The 25254-nt window shown below is 46.0% G+C and overlaps 1 protein-coding gene across 2 annotated transcripts in view; it reads left to right on the top strand.

Moving 5' to 3' along the window:
- The first annotated feature begins 22611 nt into the window (after positions 1-22611).
- Positions 22612-25254, top strand: part of RGMA (repulsive guidance molecule BMP co-receptor a) — a 47344-nt gene continuing 44701 nt past the window's right edge. Inside the window, exon 1 of one of the 2 annotated variants that reach the window (XM_047795552.1) lies at positions 22612-22897. In XM_047795552.1, coding sequence (XP_047651508.1) covers positions 22884-22897 — 14 coding nt within the window. In that variant the 5' untranslated portion in view covers positions 22612-22883. The remainder of the gene's footprint in view (positions 22898-25254) is intronic. The other variant, XM_047795551.1, reaches the window with a different exon arrangement.

Consider the following 25254-nt stretch of genomic DNA (forward strand, 5'->3'; position numbering starts at 1 on the left):
TTGCCTGGAGAGCCTCTGCACCAGATCCAACCCTACTGTTTCCCATTTTTCCAGGGCCACCTATTTCTCTAACAAGAACGCCAAACATTCCAGAATGTTCTCCTCCAGCAAATCTGCCTCCTGGAACCAGCTTATCAGATTCTCCATCCCGCCTGCCCCCCACCACCCCCCAAAGTCCTGGCTGAATAAAAAGTAGTGTTCCATTTTCCTCTTTCTAATTTCTCTCCCTGAGTGCTCTTTGTCACAGAATGTAGATTGCTCTATTTAAAACCTGTTGGGACCCAGTGCCTGTCAAAGTTGTTGAACAGAATAAAAAGCTCTTGAGCGTGATCCAGGCCAATCCTCTATATATAGACGTGACCCTCATTTCTGTTCCAAAAAGAGCAGGAAAGACAGGGCCTGAGGTTGGAGGCTCTAACTTCCCTGGTATTGATTTTGACTTGCAGAGTGACGGAGGGGCCTGTGTGTATGTGACCTCGGATGTGCTCATCCATTATTAACACCACTTTGGAATTAAAAAGAGAAACAGACAAGCAAAAGCCACCAGAAAAGCCTAAGCAGACCAAGAACACCAATTCAAGAGAATGATTAATTATTTAGAGCTATTTAACCACAATCTTGATTCAAGGGCAACCTTTGAGTTGGGAGAAGTGAGAAGCCAGTAAGGAAATGTGGCTCTGACCCCAGGCAGCAGCAGATAACTGCTCAGGGAGCAGCAGGTTCCTGGGAATCTGCCCTTCTTTTCCTTCTTGACCTTGCAACTCCCACGGCCACCGTACTTTGTCTCCCAGGAGGAAGGCTGTGGACTCCCATTTCCCCTGACCTTCCAAGAAGGTGACGAGGAGATGTCCTGGGGTGACTCATCCTGGCTGCTTCATGTCACAAGTAGCAGCTCAATGACAGGAGGAAGGCTGGCCCAAGAGTGGTCTCAGAAACCTAGGTGGGTTTGGTGTTCAGCTCCCCCACGCACTCCTGTCCTCTCACTCCAGGGTGACACTGATGGTGGAGAGGATGGCACAGCAGGAGTGACTGAGGATTATGGCTTGGAAGGCGATCCCTCTGCCGCCAGCTCTTCTAGCTGAAACTCTCTGTTTCCCAGTGCGGCTACCGTATTGTCTGTCGGGACACGCCAGGGTCCCCCCCCAGTTCAAACCACGTTCCTGTCTAAGCTTATGCCTTGACTTGAGATGCTGATGCCATGAGAAAGGGTTCAGGATAAACTAGGGGTAAAAGAACAGAAAATAAGGACTTGGAGTGGTGAAGTAGTCCTAATTTTAAATTCCCCGACTCCTTTTGATAGAAAAGCCTGTGCAGCTCATGCATGTGCTTGTGTGTGTATTAAAATACACAAGACATTAAATACACCATTTTAACCATTTTAAAGTATACAGTTCAGTGGCATAAAGTGCATTCATGCTTTTGTGCAACCATCACCATCATCCATCTCCAGAACTATTTCATCATCCTAAACTGAAACTCTGTACCCATTAAACAGTAATTCCCCCCTGCCCCCAGCCCCCAGCAACCACCATTCTACTTTCCATCTGTGTGAATTTGACTAGTCTAAGTACCTCATGCATGTGGAACTATACAATAATTGTCATTTTGTGACTGCCTTATTTCACTCAGCTTAATGTCCTCAAAGTCCATCTATGCTCTAGCACGTGTCAGAATGTCCTCCCTTTTTTTTTTTTTTTTTTTTTGTCTTTTTAGGGCTGTACCCATGGCATATGGAGTTTCCCAGGCTAGGGGTCGCATCAGAGCTGCAGCTGCCAGCCTATATACCACAGCTCACAGCAATGCCAGATCCTTAACCCACTGAGCAAGGCCAGGGATCGAACCCGCAACCTCATGGTTCCTAGTCAGATTCATTTCCACTGCACCACGACGGGAACTCCATGTCCTTCCTTTTTAAGAATGAATAATATCCCATTATAGCTATAGACCACATTTTCTTTATCCTTTCATCCATCCATGAACACTTCCATGGGTTGCTTCCACCTTTTGGCTATTGTGAATAGTGCTACTATGACCCTGGGTGTGTGCAAATATCTGTTCAAGCTGTGTAGCTTTTTTAAAAAAACACATCCCAAATTCTTGTTATTTTATTTCACTAGCTCTGGCATCCATCCTGGGAACCTGTATTTTTTAAAAGACCCCCAACTGATTCCAATCCCAGACCAGGTTTGGGAAACAAGGAAACAGTTCCCTGAACAAGTTGCGTTAATCCCAGCAGTGTGTCCTCTTCGCAGTTCCTTTGCAGTCAGATGGGTTCTGCTGTCATTGTGCCCTAACGGCGAAAGTAAAAACAGCTTCCGTTTTGTAAAGGTCAGCTCCAACAGCCTGAACAAGGGAAATCTGATTTTCCCGCCTACAATGGGAAGACTGCAGCTTGAGGACCAGGATCCAACTCATCTCTCTCATCCAAAAGCCTTGCTGTTAGGACCGTGGACCAAATTGCTCTGACTCCTCTAAGCCGGCGGCAGCTCTTCTGGGCTGACGCGGGGTATCATCTGATACCACGAGATATGAGTAACAGGAGAGAAAAGGGCTGCACCCCCCAGGCACTGCTGTAAGAGTGGGCTCTCAAAGTGTGAGATGCAGCATCTGTCAGAGGTCTGCTTCTTCATTTCTGAAACGGTGTTACCCACAGCTTGGGAACAGTGAGAATGGTGTGTGTTTGGGTTTTATAACAGCAAGTCAGCTTCTTACTGTCCTGAACGCAAAGATGCAAAGAAGATGAAAGGCTACCTAGAAAGGCCTGCTGCCTTTTGCTACACTCCCACCGGTAATTCAAGATCCTGTTCTTGGAATCGACTATGTGGGATCTTAGGGAGTCCTCACACCAGCCCTTTGAGGAAAGAATCCCTCTCACTTTGCAAATCTGAACGTGAGAGTCAGGGAAGCTGTGTGGATTGCCCATGGTCACTCAGCTGATGCCAGAGCCCAGACTGAAAACCAGGTCCCTCTGTCCCGGCCATGGTGTCCTCTCCCTCTTACTCTGCTTTCCCACCCTGCCTTCCCACCTTCCATTTCCAAAGCAGTTCCAAGGTCTATGAGCCCATCAAAGCATTTCACAGAGGAAAAAGGATAAAAGCCACACGATTTGAAGACTGGTGCCATTGAGGAACCAGGAGGAAAAGAAAGTTCTCAAGGAACATTCTGCTTAGCTTCTCGTCTGCTAACCATTAAAGTTGAGATTCTAGAGTTCCCAAGGGACCCTTTGTCTAACCAAACCTACAGTGTGTCACTGCGCTCCTATAATAATTACTACCCTCATGCTTAATACGATTCTCCTGGGTATTTTCAGGGGGCCACAGTGCGAGTCCATCACACTTGCCATGATATTTTACAGATCATGTCCAATGCCATTTACAGAGCCATGCACATGTTTATCTCAGTAACTTATTACTGACTAGAGGAATGAATGAGTGAATTCATGTGTGCTTCTCCTATGTCTTGAGTTGAACCGTTTGAGCGCTGCGTTAGTCAAGATTCCCAAGAGAAACAGAATATGTCTTAAACTATATATATCTTAAAATAAATCTCTTTATATATATGTGTGTGTGTGGGTGTGTGGGTGTGTATATATACACACCCACACACCCACACACACACATATGCATGTGTGCATACATACATATATATGCATACGTATGTATACACATACACATATGTGTGTACATACATACATATATACATATACATACGTAGGCATATATACATACTCATGCATATATAAAGAGAAATTTGACTCACTTGATTTTGGGCCTGGCAAAATACATGTTGGGCAAGCCAGCAGGCTGGAAACTCAGACACGGTTTCTATTTTTCGTGTTGAAGCAGAATTCCTTCCTCTTTGGAACCTTCAATCTTTACTCTTCAGACCTTCAACTGATTAAACAAGGCCCACCCACATTATGGAAAATGAAATGCTTTACCGAGCATCATCTCGTTGTAAATGTTAATCATCTCTGAAAAATACCTTCACAGCAACCTCTAAACGAGTGCTTGACCAAACAGGGCACCGTAACCTAGCCCAGATGACACATAAAATTCACCCTCACAAGCACACACCTTTAAATCTAGAGATTTATAAAAATACAAGTCACTATGGATACTACCAAAGAGAAGGAAAATAAGGATGTTCAAGACTGACACCTGTTAATAATAAAATGACTACAAACTTGTAATCACAAAGTCTGGAGTTGGGATGTAGTTACTAATTATATCCTGCTTGCTTACAGAAAATATTTGAAGAATCAGAGTCAGGAGCAAAAACCCAGAAATTGTCAAGAGAACTAAAATTTTTGAGCTTCCCTGAATGTTCACTCTAGTGAGTAATAAAATTGCATATTATTATATCTCTATTAAGTCATAGGATATTAGCACTATGAAAGACTTCAGTTTGAGACCACCATTTCATGCGGAAAAAAAAATCCTGGACCTTGGAGTTCCCATCGTGGCACAGCGGAAATGAATCTGACTAGGAATCATGAGGTTGCAGGTTCGACCCGTGGCCTCGTTCAGTGGGTCAAGGATCTGGCGTTGCCGTGAGCTGTGGTGTAGGTCACAGATGTGGCTCAGATATGGCGTTGCTGTAGCTGTGGCGTAGGCTGGCAGCAACAGCTCCGATTAGACCCCTAGTCTGGAAACCTCCATATGCTGCAGGTTCGACCCCTAAAAAGACAAAAAGACAAAAAAAAAAATCCTGGACCCAAAAAATCAGTGCACCGAAGGTCACACTCCATTAAGCTATGGGCTCCGGCCCCTTCTTTGCAACCAGGCCCCATTCTCAAGTTAACCCAACATTTATTGAGTACTTACCCCATGCCAGGTTTTTCTCACAGACCCCTTACTGGGATCACAGGTCAGGCTTTTTCAAAACACTTTGGGTATGTGAAGTCATTTACTCCTCACGATGCTATTTTAAGGTGTGAACTCTTATCATTCCTGGTCGACAGAAGAAAACATGGAGGCAGAGAGCATAAGAAACTTTCCTGAGGTCACAAGGAATTCAAACCCAGGCAGCCGTGTTCCCAAGAATGTGCTCTTGTCAATTATACATTGTTTATGGTCAGGAAGATGAAAGCATAAACAAAGGGTTTGGGGCTTTGATTTTTTTTAATGTGTTGGGAGGGGAGATATTTGACAGGAGTCTTAGAACGTGACTGACTGGGAGTTATGTAACCCTGACAGGTGAGGGGAGGAGAGGGGGAGGAATAGATCTAGATTTTTGTGGGGCCTGGAGCTGATGGAGTCTGGGGGCTCTCCTTTAAATACAAAGTTATAAATACAAAATTAGGTGTAAAAAATGAATATTTACTTAAAATAAGAAAAAACTCAACAAAGTGCAAATTTGTAAAACTGATCAACTATCACAAACATTACACTACCAAAAAACTAATTTTTTTTTTTTAGGGCCACACCCACAGCACATGGAGGGTCCCAGTCTAGGGGTTGAATCGGAGCTACAGCTGCTGGTCTACACCACCGCCACAGCAACACTGGATCTGAGCCGCGTCTGTGACCTACACCACAGCTCACGGCAACGCCAGATCCTTAACCCACTGAGCGAGGCCAGGGATCGAACCTGCAACTCCACGGTTCCTAGTCAGATTTGTTTCTGCTACGCCAAAATGGGAACTCCCAAAAAACTAATATTTTTTTATTAATTAACTGTATGATCCACTTCTACAATACTTTTACCCCTACAGATTTGTCCTACATGTTCCTCGATGCCTCTTCTTACTCCAATGCAATATTTTCTGCAGAGAAAATAGATCCTCAGTCCTTCCTCCAACATGGTTGATAGAGAGTTCATTTTTGTGCTTAACAGTTTAGAAAGAATTTTTTCCACTTCTCAACTAATTTCTGGTTTGGTCATGTTAATTCTAGGATTGTTGTCAAAACAGAAAACCTCTCAAGGTTTATATGAGCTGTTGAAGTTTCAGGGTATGCCAAGTTTTCTTGGGCAGTGACTACTCACATAGTCTTCAAATGCTGCTTTTTTTTTTTTTTTTGTCTTTTTAGGGCCACAGTTGAGGCACATGGAAGTTCTCAGGCTAGGGGTCCAATAAGAGCTGCAGCTGCCAGCCTACACCACAGCCACAGCAATGCCAGATCGGAGCCACGTCTGCAACCTACCCAACAGCTCAGGCAACGCCGGATCCTTAACCCACTGAGCGAGGCCAGAGATTGAACTCGCATCCTCATGGATACTATTTGGGTTTATTTCCACTGAGCCGTGACAGGAACTCCCTTCAAATTCTTCGAATTGATGAAAATCATTAATCAGTTTGGTGTTGACTTCTTCATAATAGCGTGTATTTTTAAAATTTAATTTATGTTGTTGATGTCAGTATTTTGAAGCAAATCAGCCGGAAACTTACACCTTTTCCTGATATGTTCATATGATTCATTCCTCTTTTTTGTTGTTTTTTGTTTTTGACGACACCCAAGTCATGAAGGCCAGGGACTGAACCCGTACCACAGCTGTAACCAGAGACACAGAAGTGACAACACCAGATCCTTAACCCACAAAGCCACCACAAGGGAACTCCATGATTCACTCCTCTTAATTAACTGAATTATAAAAAAAAAAAGTCCAAGGCGGAGTTCCCTCCTGGTGCAGCAGGTTAAGGATCTGGCATTGTCACTGCAGTGGCTCCGGGCACAATTGCGGCTCAGGTTCGATCTCTGACCACATGCAGTGGGAGTAGCAAAAAAAAAAAAAAAAATCCAAAGAGTTAGTCATCACTTCCGTTAGAATATCTTTTTCATGATGAATTTCTGCCTTTGACATATCTAAATTATTGTTTACAATTTTTAATGTCAGAATGATTTCTATTGATTTCACTATTCATTCTGATTACCTTTTGTTCACAGTCCATTAAGTTTACCTGAATTGACTCTCAAATAAATAAACTAATTTAAAGATGACAAAATAGGTTCATTTTCATCTACGCCCAAATCAGGAGTCTAATTTCTCACTTCTTTCTTTGAAAGATCCCAAAACATCTTTCTAAATTCCAAGCAAAATGCATTTTCAAGGTTTATCGACTTTCTGAAGAAGCTCTTTTTCTTGTGTTCAGGCACCTCTTCCAAGTCTTCAGAAATATATTTTAGAGTTTTTGACACATCCCACATTGCAAGGCTTTCATGGCTTCTTAATGCGCAGAACTTTTCATGACACTTAAACTCTTAAAAGAAAAATCCAAGCTCAGCCAACCTGGAAAGAAAACATGCAACATATCAAAATAGTCAACACTTTAAGGCATGGTAAAGGTAGCAGGAGGACCAGGAAGAAAAACTCCCAAGATGATACCTGATTGCAGGTTGTTAGTTTGTTTCAAATTTACAAAAACTTAAGGCCAGGGGAGAGGAGGGATAAATTAGGAATTTGGGATTAACAGATACACACTACTATGTATAAAATAGATAAACATCAAGGACATACTGCATAGCACAGGCAACTATATCCAATATCTTGCAATAATCTACAATGGAAAAGAATTGAAAAAAAAATACGCACATACATGTGTGTGTATATACACCTGAAACATAAATCAACTATACTTCAATTAATGAAATATGGCCATGTGAACACATTGCTAGGATCCCTCCCGGGGACTTGGAAGGACCCTGAAACTGAATCTACGAGCAAGGAGAAGTTGAGTGTCCCAACAAGATAACATCAACAAAGGCCTTGGAGACTTGAAAAGGCAAGAAAGGGTTCACCAGAGGGCCGGGTCAGGGCAAGAGCAGCTCAAGGACACTGAAAGAGCTTGCCCTCTGGGTGATAAGATGCTAAGGAGGGTTGTTTTGTTTTTCAGATTTAAAAAAAAATTATGGGAGGAAGGGAGAATGGGAATTTCATGTGTAATGGGTACAGAGTTTATGCTGGCGAAGATGAAAAAGTTCTGGAAATGGACAGTGGTGATGGTTGCACAACCACATGACTGCTCTTAATGCCACATATCTGTACACTTTAAACTGTAAGACAGTCAGTTTCATGAATGACCATTTCATGTATATTTTACCACAAAGATTTTAATAGAAATAAGTAAAAAGACTTTGACAAAAAATTTTTAATTGAGATCATTGTAGATTCACAAGCAGTTGTAAGAAATAATACATAACAACATTGTTCATACCCTTTCCCCAATTTCTCCTATGGTAATATTTTGCAAAACCCCAGTACCTAATAATAATAACAATAATAATTAAAAAGAAAAAATTCTAGTACCAAATTACAATGAGGATATTAACACTAATACAATCCACTCCCATCTTATTCTGATTCCTCAGTTTTACTTGTACTTCTGTGTGTGTGTGTGTGTATGTGTATGCATTAAATCTAAATAATTTTGCCATCTCTGGGGTTCAAGTATCCACCACCGCAGTCACACTACTTAATGGTTCCAACACTACAAGGGTCCCTCATGCTGCCCTTTTCTAATCACACCAACTGTCCTCCTCCCTCCCCACCAATCCCCAAGCCCTATGCTCCATGGACAATGATAAATTGAAATGAAATGTTATCACTTGAAGACAATATATAAATGGAATCATACATTCATATCATTCAAATATACCTTCTTGACCCATATGTTCACTACAGCACTGTTCACAATAGTCATGACATGGAAACAACCTAAATGTCCATTGACAGATGAATGGATTAAGATATGGTATATATACACAATGGAATACTACTCAGTCATAAAAAAGAACAAAATACTGCCACTTGCAGCAACATGGATGGAACTAGAGACTCTCATACTAAGTGAAGTAAGTCAGAAAGAGAAAGAGAAATACCTTATGATATCACTTTTATCTGGAATCTAATATACAGCACAAATAAACATTTCCTCGGAAAAGAAACTCATGGACATGGAGAACAGACTTGTGTTTGCCAAGGGGAAAGGGGAGGGAGGGGAGTGGACTGGAAATTTTGGGTTAATAGATGAAACTATTGCCTTTGGAATGGACAAGCAATGAGATCCTGCTGTATCGCACTGGGAACTATATCTAGCCACTATGATGGAGCATGACGGAGGATAATGTGAGAAAAAGGGCGTATATATGTATGTGTGACTGCGTCATTTTGCTGTACATAGAAAATTGACAGAACACTATAAACCGACTACAACGAAAAAATAAAAATCACTGAAAAAAATAATATATATATATGCCCTCTCAGTTTGATCTTTTACCCTCAGCCTCATTTCTTGGAGATTCCTCCAATTTGTTACATCTATCAATATATCAATAGTTTGTTCCTTGTTGCTGAATACTATTTCATGGCATAGATGTATCACAGTTTTCTTAACCGTGTCCCTATTTTTTTTTGGGGGGGGGGGACACCTGTAGCATATGGAAGTTCCCAGGCCAGGGAATGAATCCCAGCCGTAGCTTCGACCTATGCCACAGCTTCAGCAGTGTGGATCCTTAAACTACTGCTGGGAATCGAATCCCTATATCAGCCATGACTCAAACCACTGCAGAGACAATGCTGGATGCTTAACCTTCTTCACCAGAGTGGGAACTTCCCATTCACCTATTCAAGGATGTCCGGACTAGGAAGGGACAATTTTGAGAGTATTATAATAAAGCTACTACGAACATTTGTATATAGGTTTCTGTGTGAACCTAAATTTATATTCCTCCAGGGTAAATGCTCAAGAGTGCATTTGCTGGCTCTATGGTAACTGCGTGCTTGGTTTTTTATGAAACTGTCAAACAGTTTTCCAGAGCTGGACCATTTTATATTCCCACCAACAGTGTATTAGTGATCCGGCTTGTCCACATCCTAGCCAACGTTTTGTGTCGGTACTCTTTTTTTCTTTTAGCCATTCTGATCAATGTGTAGTGCTATCTCATGGTGACTTTGATTCACATTTCCCAGATGACTACTGATGTTAAGCATCTTTTCATGGGGAAGGGTGTTAAGCGTCAGAGTGGTTACCCCCAAAAGCTCACTACGTGGAAGTGGTTTCCATTGAAACCTGGTAAGGGTCCCCGAGGGCCTGAGCCAGGCCGTGAGAATAAAGGGACAGAAAAGGGTAGGGTATGCTTTAGCAAGTTAAGTTGGCTAAATGCGGAGACCAGCAAGACAGAGAGAGGCACTACTGAAAGAGAGGGAGGAATCGAGTAAAAATTTCAGGTTTCTAACTCGGAAAATTCAGTCTGGAAACGTTGAGTTTTGCCAGCAGGACGTCCATGTAGCCCAGAGCAATTAGATATGAGCGTCCAAAATCAGCGTTTAATCTGTGCTGAAGATAACAGAAGCAGACACTCAGCAAGTTCTAGCACTAAAATCGATAGGGGGAGGGACCTGACTTTTTAAGCCTCTAGTCTATTGGTTCTCCCAAGTAGGCCACGCCCCCGGGTGTCTGGGTACTGAGGCAGAGGACCCACGGATCCTCCCCAGACAAGCATTTTCTATAGCACGTGGCACGCCTCACACACAGCTAGGTGCTGCTTTTCAGTTGCATATGGATTCGATTATGATTTTACTAATTCATTTAAAAATTTTTAATTGGAGATTTTTTTCCATTATGAGTATTTTTCAACCAGATAATAAAAGTGCTAGAACTGGCATGAAAGCGTGCAAAATGTTTAATTCTTGAGAAGTGGCCGTGACTTCCGGCCAGCTGGGCTTCCCAGGGGCCCAGGGGTCTCCACTACAAGTTCTGCTTTCCGGGTCCCCCGGGTATTCTTCCGCTGAAAGCAATCTCCCACCTGTTCTCTTTACGGATACTCCCTGCCCTTCCAGGCCGCCCCCAGGCCTCCCCACCCCCACCCTCAATTCCTCTGTGAGTAACAGGTGGCTGCAAGCCTTCTCTTTGAAATCGAGAATCCCTCTCCCCGGCCCACCACTTGTGCAGAAAGCCGCTGGCCGGAGATGGATCAACCCTGAGTTGTGCCTGGACGGCCTCTAGGGAGTTCACTGCTGGGTAGATAGTGCCAGCCTTGCTGGAGCTGCCAGGCACCTCTCCTCCCTGCCCTTCCAGTGCAGCTTGGGGCTCTCCTTTGCAACCTGTAAGAAGATATATTAAATCACACCTCCCAAGCCTTTCTGATCTCCAAGTGTACAACATCCACAGCCTCCCACACTCGACCCCAGGTAAGTAGTATGAAAGCAAGCTGAGTAGCCAGGATGGGCAGAAATGCAAACCAAGGGGTCTCAACGCTAGAAACTGAGCCTATTGATGTGTAGGACAGCTGGGGAGGGGAAAGTCTGGGGCCCCAAAATGCATTGACTGTGGATTCCTGCTTGCCTCCGGTGTTCCATAAGATTGCAGCTTAAACACAATTCCAAAGAAATTATGGTTATCCTTGGGAGGAAAGGAGGGGAGGGAGGGAGAGAGACAAGGAAAGGCGAGCTTGTCTTGTTCTATTACCGAATTTCAATCACTGATCCTTTGTGACACAGAAGTTATAGGTCAAATCTAAGATCTTACTGCAAATGGAGAGGAGGGGGATTGTTCTCCTAGGAATATGAGACTGTCCTCTTATTTTCCAATATCTCCAAAGTCTCCTGCTCTGAGAATTAGCAAGGATGATGACACAGAAAAAGATAAGGGGACACAGCTCCCTGCCATCGCTCTGCATCCATTTAATTGATTATGCATGTTTTTAGCCTTAGACTCCAAAAGCTCCCCAGGCACTTTTTTTTCTCCCTACCACAGGGAAACTAGTGAAGCATCATTTTCCACTTATAGTCATCTCTTTGCCTTATTTTTGGAATTTTCTAAAATTAAAAAAAAAAGTCAATGTCCAGACCCTGGTTATTTAAAAACAAGCCAGTTAACTTCCCCTGTATCAACTGACCTGAATAATTTCCCTGGAGGCCCCACGATTCCTAAAGTGAATCCCTCTGAGGAAGACAGGAGGTAGAGAGGAAAAGGAGAGAACTAGTAATTGAGAAGATACTGCCTTCGCTTTGCCTCCCCTATTTTCTTCCAGCATCTTCTCAAGCCCATGATCTAAGGACTCTCCTCTATGTCCAGGCTCCTCCCACAAGCCAAGCCATGCCCACCCCTCCACAGTGCTGCCAACCAGTTGACCCAGAGGAGGCTCACCTGAGCAGCACTGCTTCCTCCTTGGGGTGAGGCCAAGGAGCCCTTGTTCCCTCCCTTCCCCCCACTTCCCCATTCCCGCCCCCCACTGCTGTTGTGGGTACTGTAAAGGCCTTCCCAACATGTGAAGTGGGGTGGTGTTATTCTTTGGGGACTCACTGTCAAAAGTTCCCCAAGCTTTTCATCAAAACAGAATACACAGGAATTCCTGTCGTGGCTCAGCAGAAATATGACTAGTATCCATGAGGATGCAGGTTCGCTCCCTGGCCTTGCTCAGTGGGTTAAGGATCTGGCGCTGCTGCGACCTGTGATGTGGATCACAGACTCTGCTTGGATCCTGCATGTGGTGTAGGCTGGCAGCTACAGCTCCAATTCCACCCCTAGCCTGGGAACTTCTGTATGCTGCAGGTGCGAACATAAAAAGACAAAAAAAAAAAAGTATAAGGTTAAAACAACTGCTTTCTGCTATCACCGTCATTTCTTTTAAGAAAGAGTGCTTTAATTTAACTCATGCGCATGAATACATGCACTTCACTCAAAAAGATAAACTCTTAGAGTAAAGAACAGCCCTTTAGCTGATAAGGTTGAGCTTTCTGGAAAGCCCACCACTGAGAAGGCTGGCCTGGGGTATCAGTCCCCTTCCTTAGCTGTGTACAGGGACCTAGGCTACATCTACAACATCTCTCAGCAAAGATTAGTTGGCTTGAGAGCTACAGTTTTCTGCAGTGAATTTCTTTGGTACTTGAGAATGAATCAACTCTGAAAGCCATGCCCTCCTTGGACAAAGAGCAGAAAAATAAAGACTGACAACAAAAATGTTGTTCCCATTATATATTCTTCATTCACCACCTCCTCTCCAATGTGAGGGGTTTTTTTTGTTGGTTGGTTGGTTTTTGTTTGTTTGTTTGTTTGTTTGTTTTGTCTTTTTAAGGCTGCACCCAAAGCACATGAAGATTCCCAGGCTAGGGGTCAAATCGGAGCTGTAGCCACCAGCTCGCGCCACAACCACAGCAACACCAGATCCGAGCCGAGTCTTTGACGGACACCACAGCTCACAGCAACACCGGATCCTTTAGCCCACTGAGCGAGGCCAGGGATCAAACCCAAGTCCTCATGGATGCTAGTCGGGTTCGCTATCCACTGAGCCACAATAGGAACTCCCTCCAATGTGAGTTTCTAAGATCAATTTAAATCTGAAACTTCTGATCCCATCTCAGTGGTGACAGAGGACTGGCCCAAAGCTTGGCAGGAGCTGTGGTGTGGCCTGCCCCTGTGCCAGCTGGACAAGGAAGGACTGTCTATTGATGTCCCACTGTTAGACCTCAGTCCCTTCAAATGCCTTGCAAAGACCCAGGAAACCATCTCTTGACCCCAACTAAAGTGAGATGCTCTGATGCTCAATGGACATCCATCTAGTTGTAGTTTGGTTAGTTCTGGGCACCCCTGCAGAATGGAGAAGTGGACTCTTTCATTCTGATAAAGATACAGATGCCGCAGCCTTGTGCCAGGCAAGGGGCCCCCATTGTCGTCTTAAAGCAATTTGTAAGGGATTGGAAGACTTTGAAGGTCATGCACTCGTGGCCAAGGTTGTATAATACTGGCTTCTTAGTCACACTTGACTTTCCTTCACAAATGCACTGTCCAATTTGTATTCTAACGGTGAGGAGGGGGTGGGCCTCTTGAGAGCTTGGCATGCAAGGCCAGAATCAATTGCCTTCATTCTTGCAAATGCTCTCCCACCTGACTGGGAACCACTGAGGATGGAAGACGAAGCTGACAACCAAGAAATAACACTGGGAGAGGAGATGCTTATTTAAAAAGGAGGCAAGGAGGTAAACGGACCAAAAGAAAAGGGCAAAAAAGGTAAATACAGGAGTCCCTGTTGTGGCTCAGCTGGTTAAGAATCTGACTAGCATCCATGAGGATGCAGGTTCTATCCCTGCCCTTGGTTAGTGGGATAAGGACCAGCGTTGCCATGAGCTGTGGTGTAAGTTGCAGGTATAAGCTGCAGACACAGCTCAGACCTGAGGTTTGCTGTGACTGTGGTATAGGCTGGCAGCTGTAGCTCCGATTCAACCCCCAGCCTGGGAACTTCCACATGCTGCGGGTGCAACCCTAAAAAGACAAAATAAATAAATACAAATGGGCAAGAAATAGAATTTAAATGTTCAACACCATTGGTAACTTTTTAAAAATGTGAATCCATATGAGATACCCTTTTTAGGGCATCTGATTGGCAAAATAAAATTTTTATAGTCCTCATTTCCTAGGATCTGGGGAAACTGACACCTCATAGGAGGGAGTAGAAAAAAATTGCAGTTTTTCTGGAAGTCAGTTTTGCTTTACATGTCAAGCCTCAAAAACATGTGTATCCTTGGACTCCATTATTTCACAGATGTGTTCTAGGAATAAAGAATGTGAGAAGTTGTCCCTATATAAGGGACTAAATGTCCAACAATTGGAAGGAGTTTGTCAGTTATGGTCTCTCTAAATAATGGAAGAGTGGAAACTTAAATGATATGGTAGTTGTGTCTTTGGTCATATGGAAAGGGGTTCAAATTTTCTTGTTGTTTTAAAAGGGTTACAAGCAGTAAGCATACATTTTTTGTTTGTTTACCCATTGTTTTGTTTAACAGATATTACTAAATAAGAGAAATACGTGAAAGATCAAGATAGTTCCTTACTCATAAGGACTGTATTTACTGGGGTGATGAGGTCTGGGGATTGGATAACAATGAATAAATTAATGAGAAAACTGTCAAATTTTGATAATTGCTCTACAGAGACTTAAAGTTGGTGACTTTAATAATGACAGATCTTTCTGACATTTTATAATGAGAGCTGAAAAACAAAGAAGAGAAAGTAATGAGAGCATGCCAGGCATAGAAAACAGCAAACAGCTAGTGCAAAGACCCTGAGGCAGGAGTAAGCTTTCAATGACATGATTAGATACAGCTGGGCCGTGTAGCTAAAGCAAAGTTTAAGAGGGGCAGAGTGGTAGATGGGGTCAAAGATGGGGCAGGATCTGAGTCCTGAGGGTTTGGCAAACCTGGGGAAGGAACTGGGATTTGATTTGATTTGATGTGCTGCGAAAGGCATTGCAGGTCTCAAGTGGGAGACACAATCTCATTAAATGATACTAAACTTCACTCTGACCACTGTGTGAAAGAATGGATTTGAGAGTATAAGAATAAAGGCAGAGGAGTTCCCGTCGTGGCGCAGTGGGTAACGAATCCGACTAGGAACCATGAGGTTGCGGGTTCGGTCCCTGCCCTTGCTCAGTGGGTTAACGATCTGGATCCGGCGTTGCCGTAAACTATGGTGTAGGTTGCAGACGCGGCTCGGATCCTGCGTTGCTGTGGCTCTGGCGTAGGCCAGTGGCTACAGCTCCAATTCGACCCCTAGCCTGGGAACCTCCATACGCCGCAGGAGCAGCCCAAGAAATAGCAAAAAAAAAAAAAAAAAAGAATAAAGGCAGAGAGACCAGTCCCTGGGGCTACTGTGCTGCTCCAGGCAAGGTTTGAGTGTGGCTTGGACTAGGATAGGAGGTAGAAAGGGAGAGAAGTGGGTATAGTCAGGATTCATTTTGGAGTTAATGCCAACAGTGCTCGCTAATGCATAGATGACTCCTAGAATGTCCCCCTCTTTCCTCCTGTGGCCATCAAATGCCTCCAGCTCTAATTCTGGTCATTCCCTACCAAGGTTCATCTATACTTCGGCTTTTGGGTTCCATGGGATGACTTGAACCATACATGAAATCTCACTTTTCTCAAAGCTAACTCAAGCTGGTTTTCATTTCTTCCAACTTGATGAGGCCATGAATCAAGTCTTCTATGGGGAGCACAGCAGTTGAAGCAAGCAAAGCTCAGAGAGGTAAGGCAGCCCGCCCAGTTCAGAGCAGCAGAATAAAGATTCAAAGCCACGTCTTCATAGTCTAGAGGCGGCACTTCCTCCACTAGGCCATATGCTACTTGGATGTGATGCATTCATCCAGCTGCTAGCTGTCCTCCAAAATGTAAGCTCCCTTGTTCCATGGAAACAGAATAACAGTTGCCTACATTAATTTCCCTGCCTCCTTTGCAGCTTTGGACCTATGACTTCCTCCAAGAGAATATTAGGAGAAATGATGAGGCAAGCAGAAGCCGTGGCTCCCTCACACTCTTTTTCCTTCTTGCAAGCAGCACCCAAGCTTGGCAGCCAGCCAGTTTCTATTATGAAGATCACAATAAGGCTCTGGGGGATGGTGGAACAATGACTGGCAAAGAGCCTGAATCCCAGAGTGACCATATGGATCACCAGCCTTGAGGGCCCACCTTGGACTCTTATGTGAGAAAAAAAGGATATAAACTTTATTCTTTAAGTCATATTATTGTTGGGTCTCTATTACAGCAGCCCAGCCTTATCTTAACTGATCTGTTAAGCAGCTTCTTTTGTTAAAAAATAATTGAGCCCCACAAACAGTATGTCCAGACACTGGGTAGATCCTTGTTCTCCCTACTCCAGTCCATGGCTGAATTTGTCTAATTTGTGGACTAGATTCAATGCCTGGTGCCCTCCCAGGAGTACCTTTAAAACACAGTTTCAGGGAGTTCCTGTCATGGCTCAGCAGTAACAAACCCAACTATTATTCACGAGGACACAGGTTCCATCCCTGGCCTCACTAGGTGGGTTAAGGATCCAGCGTTAGGTCAAAGATGTGGCTCAGATTTGACATTGCTGTGACTGTGGTGTAAGTGGGCAGCTACAGTTCTGATTTGACCTCTAGCCTCAGGTTGGAAAACAAAATCAAGACCTCCATATATAAGGTGTGAGAATTTCTTTTTTTAACATGCTAATGTTTACTTATTAAAAAATATTTGACTTGATGTGGAAAAAGCAAAATTTAAAATCATGCAATCTAAATTAATTCCACAAGTATAGGAATAGATTTTTTTAATTGAATCACGTTTATTTCAGAAGGGCCACCTTCTAAGGATCCTGGGGTCTGGCTTTCATATGTTAACGAATCACTTTATTAAAGATGTTGGTGAGTTAGGGAGCAAGGTGAAAACCCTAGCTGACCACTGAGAATTTATTTATATCCACCAATGAGCTCTTTCCCAAAGGGCCTAAATTTGAATACCATCCTAAATGCCCCAGAGAGAGGCGTGATTCAATCACTTCCTGGGAAGCACATCTGAATATTTAAAGGAATTCAATGTCTCCTTGACCTTCCCTGTGGTTCACAGACTAACTAAGCCTTCCAGAGCCCACCAGAAAACACCCCACTAGGAGATCTTGCTCTGTGGACATCGTGTGCATTTGGCTAGAAGTGATAGCATGACATGTGCACCTTAGCAGCTTTGCCAGTGCTGTGGAAAGTAAGGCACAAGCTTGCTCCCCAGAGCTGTGGGTGTAGGTGTTTCTGGCTTAAACCTGGAGAAGTGGAGAAGGATGGGCCACATGCTTAGCGGGAAAGGCACTGTTGGGGGACTCAGACAGATGTGAATTCAAATCCTGACTCTACCAGGATGCATTCATCAAATCATTAACTTCTTCGAATCTCTGTTCTTTTATTTTATTTTATTTTATTTTATTTATTTATTTGTCTTTTTGCCATTTCTTGGGCCACTCCCACGGCGTATGGAGGTTCCCAGGCTAGGGGTTAAATCAGAGCTGTAGCCGCCAGCCTACACCAGAGCCACAGCAACGCAGGATCCGAGCCTCATCTGCAACCTACACCACAACTCAGGGCAACGCCGGATCCTTAACCCACTGAGCAAGGCCAGGGATGGAACCTGCAACCTCATGGTTTCTAGTAGGATTCGTCAACCACTGAGCCACGACGGGAACTCCAGAATCTCTGTTCTTTTGAAATGAGAATACTTAACACCCATCTCATAGTGTTGCAAGGACGAAGGAAACGTCTATAGCACAGAATGTTCTGGCATGGTCAGCATCCAGTAAACAATAGCGAAACAAAACCCACACTGGTCCTGCCTGGAGATAAAGAAATCAGCAAGCCTTGCCCTCCTGGCCACATCAGCCACATCACCACAAGGGAAGGCAGTGTGCCATGTGGCCCAGCAGTTTCTGAATTGTCAAGGACAGGCTTCTGTGGATGTAGTTGTGGGGCAGATAGATGTGCTCACCAACCATATCCCAGCTCTTTTGCAACCGTGGCTGCCCAAACCCTCCAGGTAGTCTCCTGGCGAAACCAGCCAGCGAAGCCTCACAGCAAGGTCTGCTTTCCTATCACCTTATTCTGTTGTCCAAATGCATGAAACGACAATGAAGAAATGTGTTGTTTGCTTTTGTTCCTGAGGCTGGCAGTTCACTTATTTAACAAAAAAGCAACCAAACAAAAAACAAAAATGAAAACAGCAACTTTATTTTGCCTTGTTATGGTCCTTACCATTAGACAGCAAGTAACTAGCATGTGGGAAAGAAAGCTGAAGAGAAACAGTGAAAGAACTAAGTCTTCTTTTCTTGTGATGGGCACAGGCATTGGGTTTCAGCTTAAAGACAAAGGCAGACCATCAAATATGGAAAATCAGAGGATTTTTTTCAGTATAGCTTTGGGGCTCCCTCTCCTGCTGTGCCAACATGGGTTGGTCCCATCGCCATCCACCCTCTTCCAAGCTTCTATTCATTAACTTTTTAGTCCCTATAATGCACATTCACCACCCAGCCCCCGACCCTTTGATACTCCTCTGACTCCCACTTCTGCAAAGCATTTGGGTCCTCTACCAGCCCCATACTTGCCAGTACACTCTTAGTGCCCTGGGTCATTTTCTTGACAACAACATGCCAAGCGTAATCAAATCTTCTGGTTAGTCTTCCACCTCCAAACCCTCTTCCATTGACCTCCTAAAGTGCAGCTTCACTTACATTATTCTCCTGCTCTGTAAACTTTGACACTTCCCTCTTAGTCATTCTGCTACCAAGCTTCCCCACACAGTGGTCCTAACCTCCCGTCTCCACCACACCTCTCTTCCAGCACAGGACTTTCAACTAGATGTCACCACTCGGTATTGAACTACCCCACCTTTTGCCATCTCCAAGCCTCTATTCATGTGATTCCCCCCGCCTGGAATACTCTGCCTCCTTCCCTGTCACCCACACACTAATGCCAAATCCATCCATCAGAGACCATCTCAAGGGACACCTCTTCCATGAAGACTTTCCCAATCCTCCCAACTTGTAATGAGCCTGCCTTCTAAATCTGCTGACGTTGTCCGTGCACTTTCCTTTGGTCTTTTCTTTCCCTCTGCCTTGCAGTGTCAACCCCACAATGTCTGTAGGGGCTTCTGAGCAGCAGTCTGATTAGAAGGGGAAGGTGGGAGACCAACCTTAAAGCAACACTTGCACCAGCCCCATGTTTCACTCTAATTATATGAGGGAAGGGGCTGATGAGAGAAAATGGAGCTAAGGCTCCCCATCCACCCACCTCACCCCACCCCCTGCAGCCAACCCCAGCCACTGAGACCTCTTTGATCTTCTTTTCTTTCTCCCACTGGACTGCAAGTATCTTAAGGGTAACGGGTGTGTTTCTCAAGCAAATGCCTGCTGCACATCAAGCACAGTGCCAGCTGCAGAATAGCTGCTTGACACAAAATGCACTGGGTTTATGAGAGCAGGCAGTGCCTCTGGGACTCATCCAGCCTGTACAGCTTCTTCACTGTCTTTGCAAAACAAGTCCCCAGCACCCATTCCCTCCCCTTGTCTCACTGGAGCCAAGGATGGGACCGTCAGCCCCTCCCTCTTTACCAGGCTCCTACAACAGCTCCTGACCTGCTTTCTCTTTAAGTAGCACTTTCACTTTTGAACCTGAATTTACCCTGGAAAACCTAATGGGGTAGAACCCCATTCAAAGGGACAACCCTGGGTGACAGCCTTCAGTGGAGAGTTGGTTCACATCACATTGTTTTGCCAGCTGGGAAGAAACCCTTAATTTCACCAGGAATCTATTTCTGAGGGTGCCCTCTTGCCAGCAGACACTACCCCTCCCTTGAAACAGAAAATACATTGCTCCCCATCCTGCACTGGGTGTGGCACCTCCTTCCACCAGCTCAAGCCCCATCAGCCTCACCACCAACACAGTGCTCTTCCCAGAAGACTTAAGCTATCCCCCCATTCCCCAGCCCCCATAAACTAAGGGCTGCTTCAAGGGGCTTGGAGTGGCATCCAGGATTGCACCTGTTCCTCGCAAACAAGAGAAAAGGAAAGAGTGTCCAAGGAGTGGAAACCCCAGGACTCCTGTTTTCCTCTAGAGATGTGAGGCCAGATTGTAACCTCTCCCTTAGCAACCCTGTGCATTGGACAAGAGAGAGACTAACATATTAGTCTTAAGCTACATTAGACATTTACTCCACCCCCCCTCTCTTATTTCTTAATGGCCTTAATTTTCTTAAACACTTGAACCCAGGTTAGCCCATTTCCTGATCATCTTTTTAAGGAATTCAGGCCCTTTGCAGTAAAGCAAGACAAGCATTCCCTGGAGCTTGCTAGTAGGAATGTTTCTAGATTGTTGGTTGAAAGCATGTACATTTGTTAATTTGCACCCTAAACACACCCCACGGCCTCATTTAACTCAGAGTACTCATGTGTGCATTGCAACTGCCTATGCCTGTTCCAACTTAATCAAGCTCTTAATGAGTAGCATTAATATTCGTTGTCTTCTCCATGGAAGCCTGCGCTCATCAAGGTAAATAGCTGCTGGCCGCCTCCACAGCCTGTGGTTAAGCTAAGAGTTGTCTGTCCTCATCCAGACAGTGGACTGTTTGTCCCCCCAAGATGGGAAAACCCTGCTGGGTACTTTCCAAAAGTTTCATCTTAAAAGGTTTCCACTTGCAGATCTTTTTAAAATACCCAGGGATTTGGAAGAGTAGCAAGAAACCTGCTCTCTGGGTGACAGTCCTTCAAAGATTCTTATAGCACGTCTAGTACATGCCAGGCACTACACTACAAGCTGGGGGTGCAGTGATGACCGCAGGCATCTGGTTTCTGCTGTCAAGGTGCTTACAGCCTGATGGGAGAGGCCCACACCTACAGAAGGGTCACGCTAACCAGTGCATAATTGCAAAGTGAGATCAGTGTTAGGAAGAAAGAATGAAATGCTGGGAGAGCCATTCCCTAAGGAGGTTAGAGTTGAGTTGAAAAATTTGATAAGGGAAGAAATCTGTCATTCACCAATTATTAGGGCTGGACATTCTCTCTCTCTCTCTCCTCTCTCTCTCTATGAGGAAACTGGGGCCCAAGAGAGCTAAAAGTCTTGCCCAAGGTCAGAGCTAATTATAGAAACCAGCAATTCCAATACCCGATCTCTTCCTGCGAAATCACATGGATTGTATTTATATCCCAGCTATAGATTATCTCAGTACCAATAAAACACAGAATATTGAGTTGAAACCACATCCCTCAAGACCACAAGCATAAATAATGATCGTGTTTTAATGTAGATGATAACTTTTTATTTTGCAAATCCAAAGAGTTCTCATCAAAATCCATGACAGCTTGTTTTCTGTAAGAATGCGAAGGCCATAACCCTGTCTGAAACGCACTGGCAAATTTCTCTAACCGAGCAATGCTAATTTGGGCGTGAGCTGTGTGTTCAGGCTGACTGCAAGCTCCAGCTGGGGTTTCAGCTCTGCACAGGGCGATTGGGTGGCTCTTTGCTGTTTCACGGCAAGAATCTTTCCCTGGACTCCCGGAAGCCTCTGGGGAATTTATCGCAACCGAAGTGTTCTCGCCAGTGTGTGCATGCGCTGCATGGTGAAACATTCTTTTGAGAAGAGAATCCACTTACAATCCGTGCGTGTGAGCGTAAAAGCGCCGCGCAGGGACAGGAAAGACTCGCGGCGGAGCACACTCTGACCCGAGGTTACCTCTGGGGAGGGGCTGAAATGGGGAGGGGGATGTTATACGGTCTTCTTACTCTAGATATGCCTGAGCTGTATAAAAGTTGTACACAAGGACGTATTCTTGATTTACATATTTAATACATATGTGTTAATGTTTAAAAAGAAGATTAAGCAAACATCTCAGAACAACAAAGGTGCGTCTCTGCAGAGAGTAGCAGCTTTTCTCCTGGATGTGACTGTCTATTCCAGAAACCTCAGAATATCTCGCCCTACCCATGGAACTGATGATGGAAACGTGCTCTCCAGGGCTTCGCAGCGGATGATTAGGAAAGTTGGAGGCGCCTCGAGGGTCATGGCACTTGCGGCTCGCGCCCCCCTAACCCGCATGTTTAGGGAAGTCTAGACTTGGCAGCGTGAGCAGCTCCCGACCCCAACCGCCTTAGCGGGTGCTGATGCGGGAAGGTGCGGCCGCGGCGGGGCGGGGCAATCCGAGTCGGCACCCCACGTCTCCGCTCCCGCCCGCGCCCGGCTGGCCCCGCCCGTTTCGCCCCCCGCCTGCGCCCCGGGCGCCTGGCCCGCCCCCTCCCCTCCGCGCGCAAAAGAACCTCGCGACGCCGCGCTTGGCGGCGGTTGCGGGCGGGGGCCGGGCGAGGGAGGGGGCTGGCCCGAGCCGCCCGACTCTGCAGTTGCCTCTCGAGCGCGGGCTGCGCAGCCCGAGCCTCTGGCTGGGTAAGCACTAGCCGTTCGCTCCCGGGCCGGCTCCTCCAGGCGCTCGCAGGCATGCAGCCCGGGAGCAGGCGGCGCGCCCCGGGCCGCTGCTGAGCCGGCCGGGGCGGCGGGGACCAGCGCCTGCCGAGCCCCTCCCACTTTGCCCCGGGGCCGAACAGCGGCGCCCCGGCAACCCCTCTTCGCCCGCAGCCCTGTCAGCGCCACCCCCCCGAGGGCTGCAGGGGCTCATGCAGCCGCCAAGGTAAGCGCGGGCCAGGAGCGGGGCGGACCCGGCTCTGACATCCCTGAGGCGCCGCCACCACTTGCCCGGGCTACGGCACGGCTTTGGTCTTCCCCAACCCCGCGTCTCATCTTGCTCCCATCTTGCCCAGATTTGAGCTTTGCTAAGCCTGATCGCTTTAGCTCTTGGCAGCAGCGAAGTTTTTGTGGTTTGGTATTTGCTCTTTTTTCCTAAAATGCTCTCCCCGGGCAGCCTGCAGCGCGCGTGGTTGGGCAGACCCGGCGAATGTGTGTACCACTGTGCGCGTGCTGGGAGCTCTCTTTCTCCCGCGGCCACCTCCTCATTGGGCGGTCGCTACGTCCAGCCCGCGGAGCCTGGGACAGGGAGAGCCACCGGGCTGTGCCGCTGTGAACCCGCATTGGCCCGACTCTCCCGGGCCCTCTCCTCCAGCTTCTCGCCCAGCTGCCTAGCCAGCTGCAGAGCCGCTGCTCTAGGGCTTGCCCCGGGGGGCATCGGCGCTGCGCACTGTTTGGGCTCGGGTCTCCAATGGTCCTTTGCCTGGGAGCGCAGGTGCGCAGGAAAGTGAGGGACTTGTGTTGAGTGCTTAAGCGATAGGAGTCGCGAGTGGCCCTGGCGTTTCTAAGTGAACAGGTGGGCCCAGAGTGCTGGGCACAGCAACAGTTCCGTGCCTGGCTCAAGCAGTGGCTCATCCCAGGAACAAGCTGGGGCAGTGGGACAGGTGTATTTGGGGGGAGGACTGATGTGGGGGACACTAGTATGCAATTCTTGATTGCATCCTGTTAATGTAATTGCATTAGATTTGCTCGGAGGTAGAATCAATATCCCTAAATTGAGATTTTTTTTTTTATGGGAGCCTGCGAGCTGCTATTATGTAGTGTGGTTTCGGAAGGCGTTGGAATGTATTTATTTTATAAATCGGGTGTCTTGAGGACCGATTAGGGGAAATCGCGCCATCTAGCGGAAATGATACATTGAGCGTTTCTTTTAGGCCACGAAGTTGGGTGTTCTCAAAGTAGGAGACTCCGGCTCGAGGTGGGGAGGCAGGCACTTGGCTGCCTGGGGCTAGAAGTTTTCACCGTAGCTACAGTCCGGCTGAGCTGGAGCGCCGCTACGCCCCCAGCTCTCACGCCAAGCTCAAGGGTCAGAATTGCAGGTCCTACTGATTAGCAAGCTCCCACCTCAAAGAGATCCTTCACCTTCACCATCAGGCTTTAGGGTCCTGTAACAAAAGCATAACGTAAAATGTTACCTGCCTGTAAGTCTGTGCCTGTTTTCTGGGCATTTATCGCAGAAATTTGAAAAACCTATGTACGTAGGGACGGTGCATCAGAGAGGCGAATCTTGAGTCATGACCCCTAGAAAAGAGATTAGCTGTGCTCTGAAGGGCAGCTGAAGGAGAATTGGGAAAGGATCTGGTGCAGATCTGCACAGGAAAGGTATGCCAAAAATGGCAAGTTTCTTTTGCACAAAGAAGAGGTTTCCTGCTGTTCCACTATCGGAGGCCCCCTTTATAAGGGACATGTTCTTCAGTTAGCCACTGGAGCAGACTTTGCTGGATGCCAGCACAGCGGACAAAGGCTGTGGGTGGGGCACCCATACACAGACGGGCTCCACATGCCTGGTTTTTGCTGCCACCTTCCAGGCCAGATGATATTAGCACTGAGCTGGGCTCTCCCTTTTCTGAAGGGTAGGCTGTTCTGCTAGTGGGGAAGATCCTTGCCCCCTTGAGATCCTTTGAGCAGCAGTGGTGGTAAGGGAGGTCCCAGCCTCCTTTTTTCAATGGCCCTGTTCCCATCATTTCCCTCCCAGGTGACAGGCAGGTGCTTCTGCTCTGAATAACAGATGGAAATGTGGGTGGCTTATCTGCCTACTCCCCAGGTTGTGTCAAACTGTCTTGCGGTTTGCAGGTGATTATTTAATAACTAGATTTATGACCCAAAAAAGGGTCTTGCAGTAACCTGGCTTCTTATTCAAGGTGGGCTTCTCTGACCTTTGCTAAAAAACAAAAAACAAACAAACAAACAAAAAAACAAACCTCTGTCTGTTTTCTGTCCTTACAAGTCTCTCCAAGGAGGAACTCCCCAGTGTGTGTAATAATACTGAATGGGGGGGGGGGTCCCAGCTAATAGGACCCTTGACTTGGCTCTTCTACTGCCCACCCCGGGGGGGCAGGGGAGAGATACAGGAATTCTTAGATGGGGAGATAAAATGAATAGGTACTGAGCATTCCTAACATTGGGACATGGAATTTTTCAAGTCTCTCTCAGCACTGCTGGCTGCTGGGAAGAGCAGGCAGGAAGAGGCACTGGCATTTCCACTTCTTGGAAGAGGAAACTGATGCCCAGAGACGTAAAGGG

This window comes from Phacochoerus africanus, chromosome 9 (assembly GCF_016906955.1).
Source record: "Phacochoerus africanus isolate WHEZ1 chromosome 9, ROS_Pafr_v1, whole genome shotgun sequence".
In the NCBI taxonomy this organism is placed as follows: Eukaryota; Metazoa; Chordata; class Mammalia; order Artiodactyla; family Suidae; genus Phacochoerus; species Phacochoerus africanus.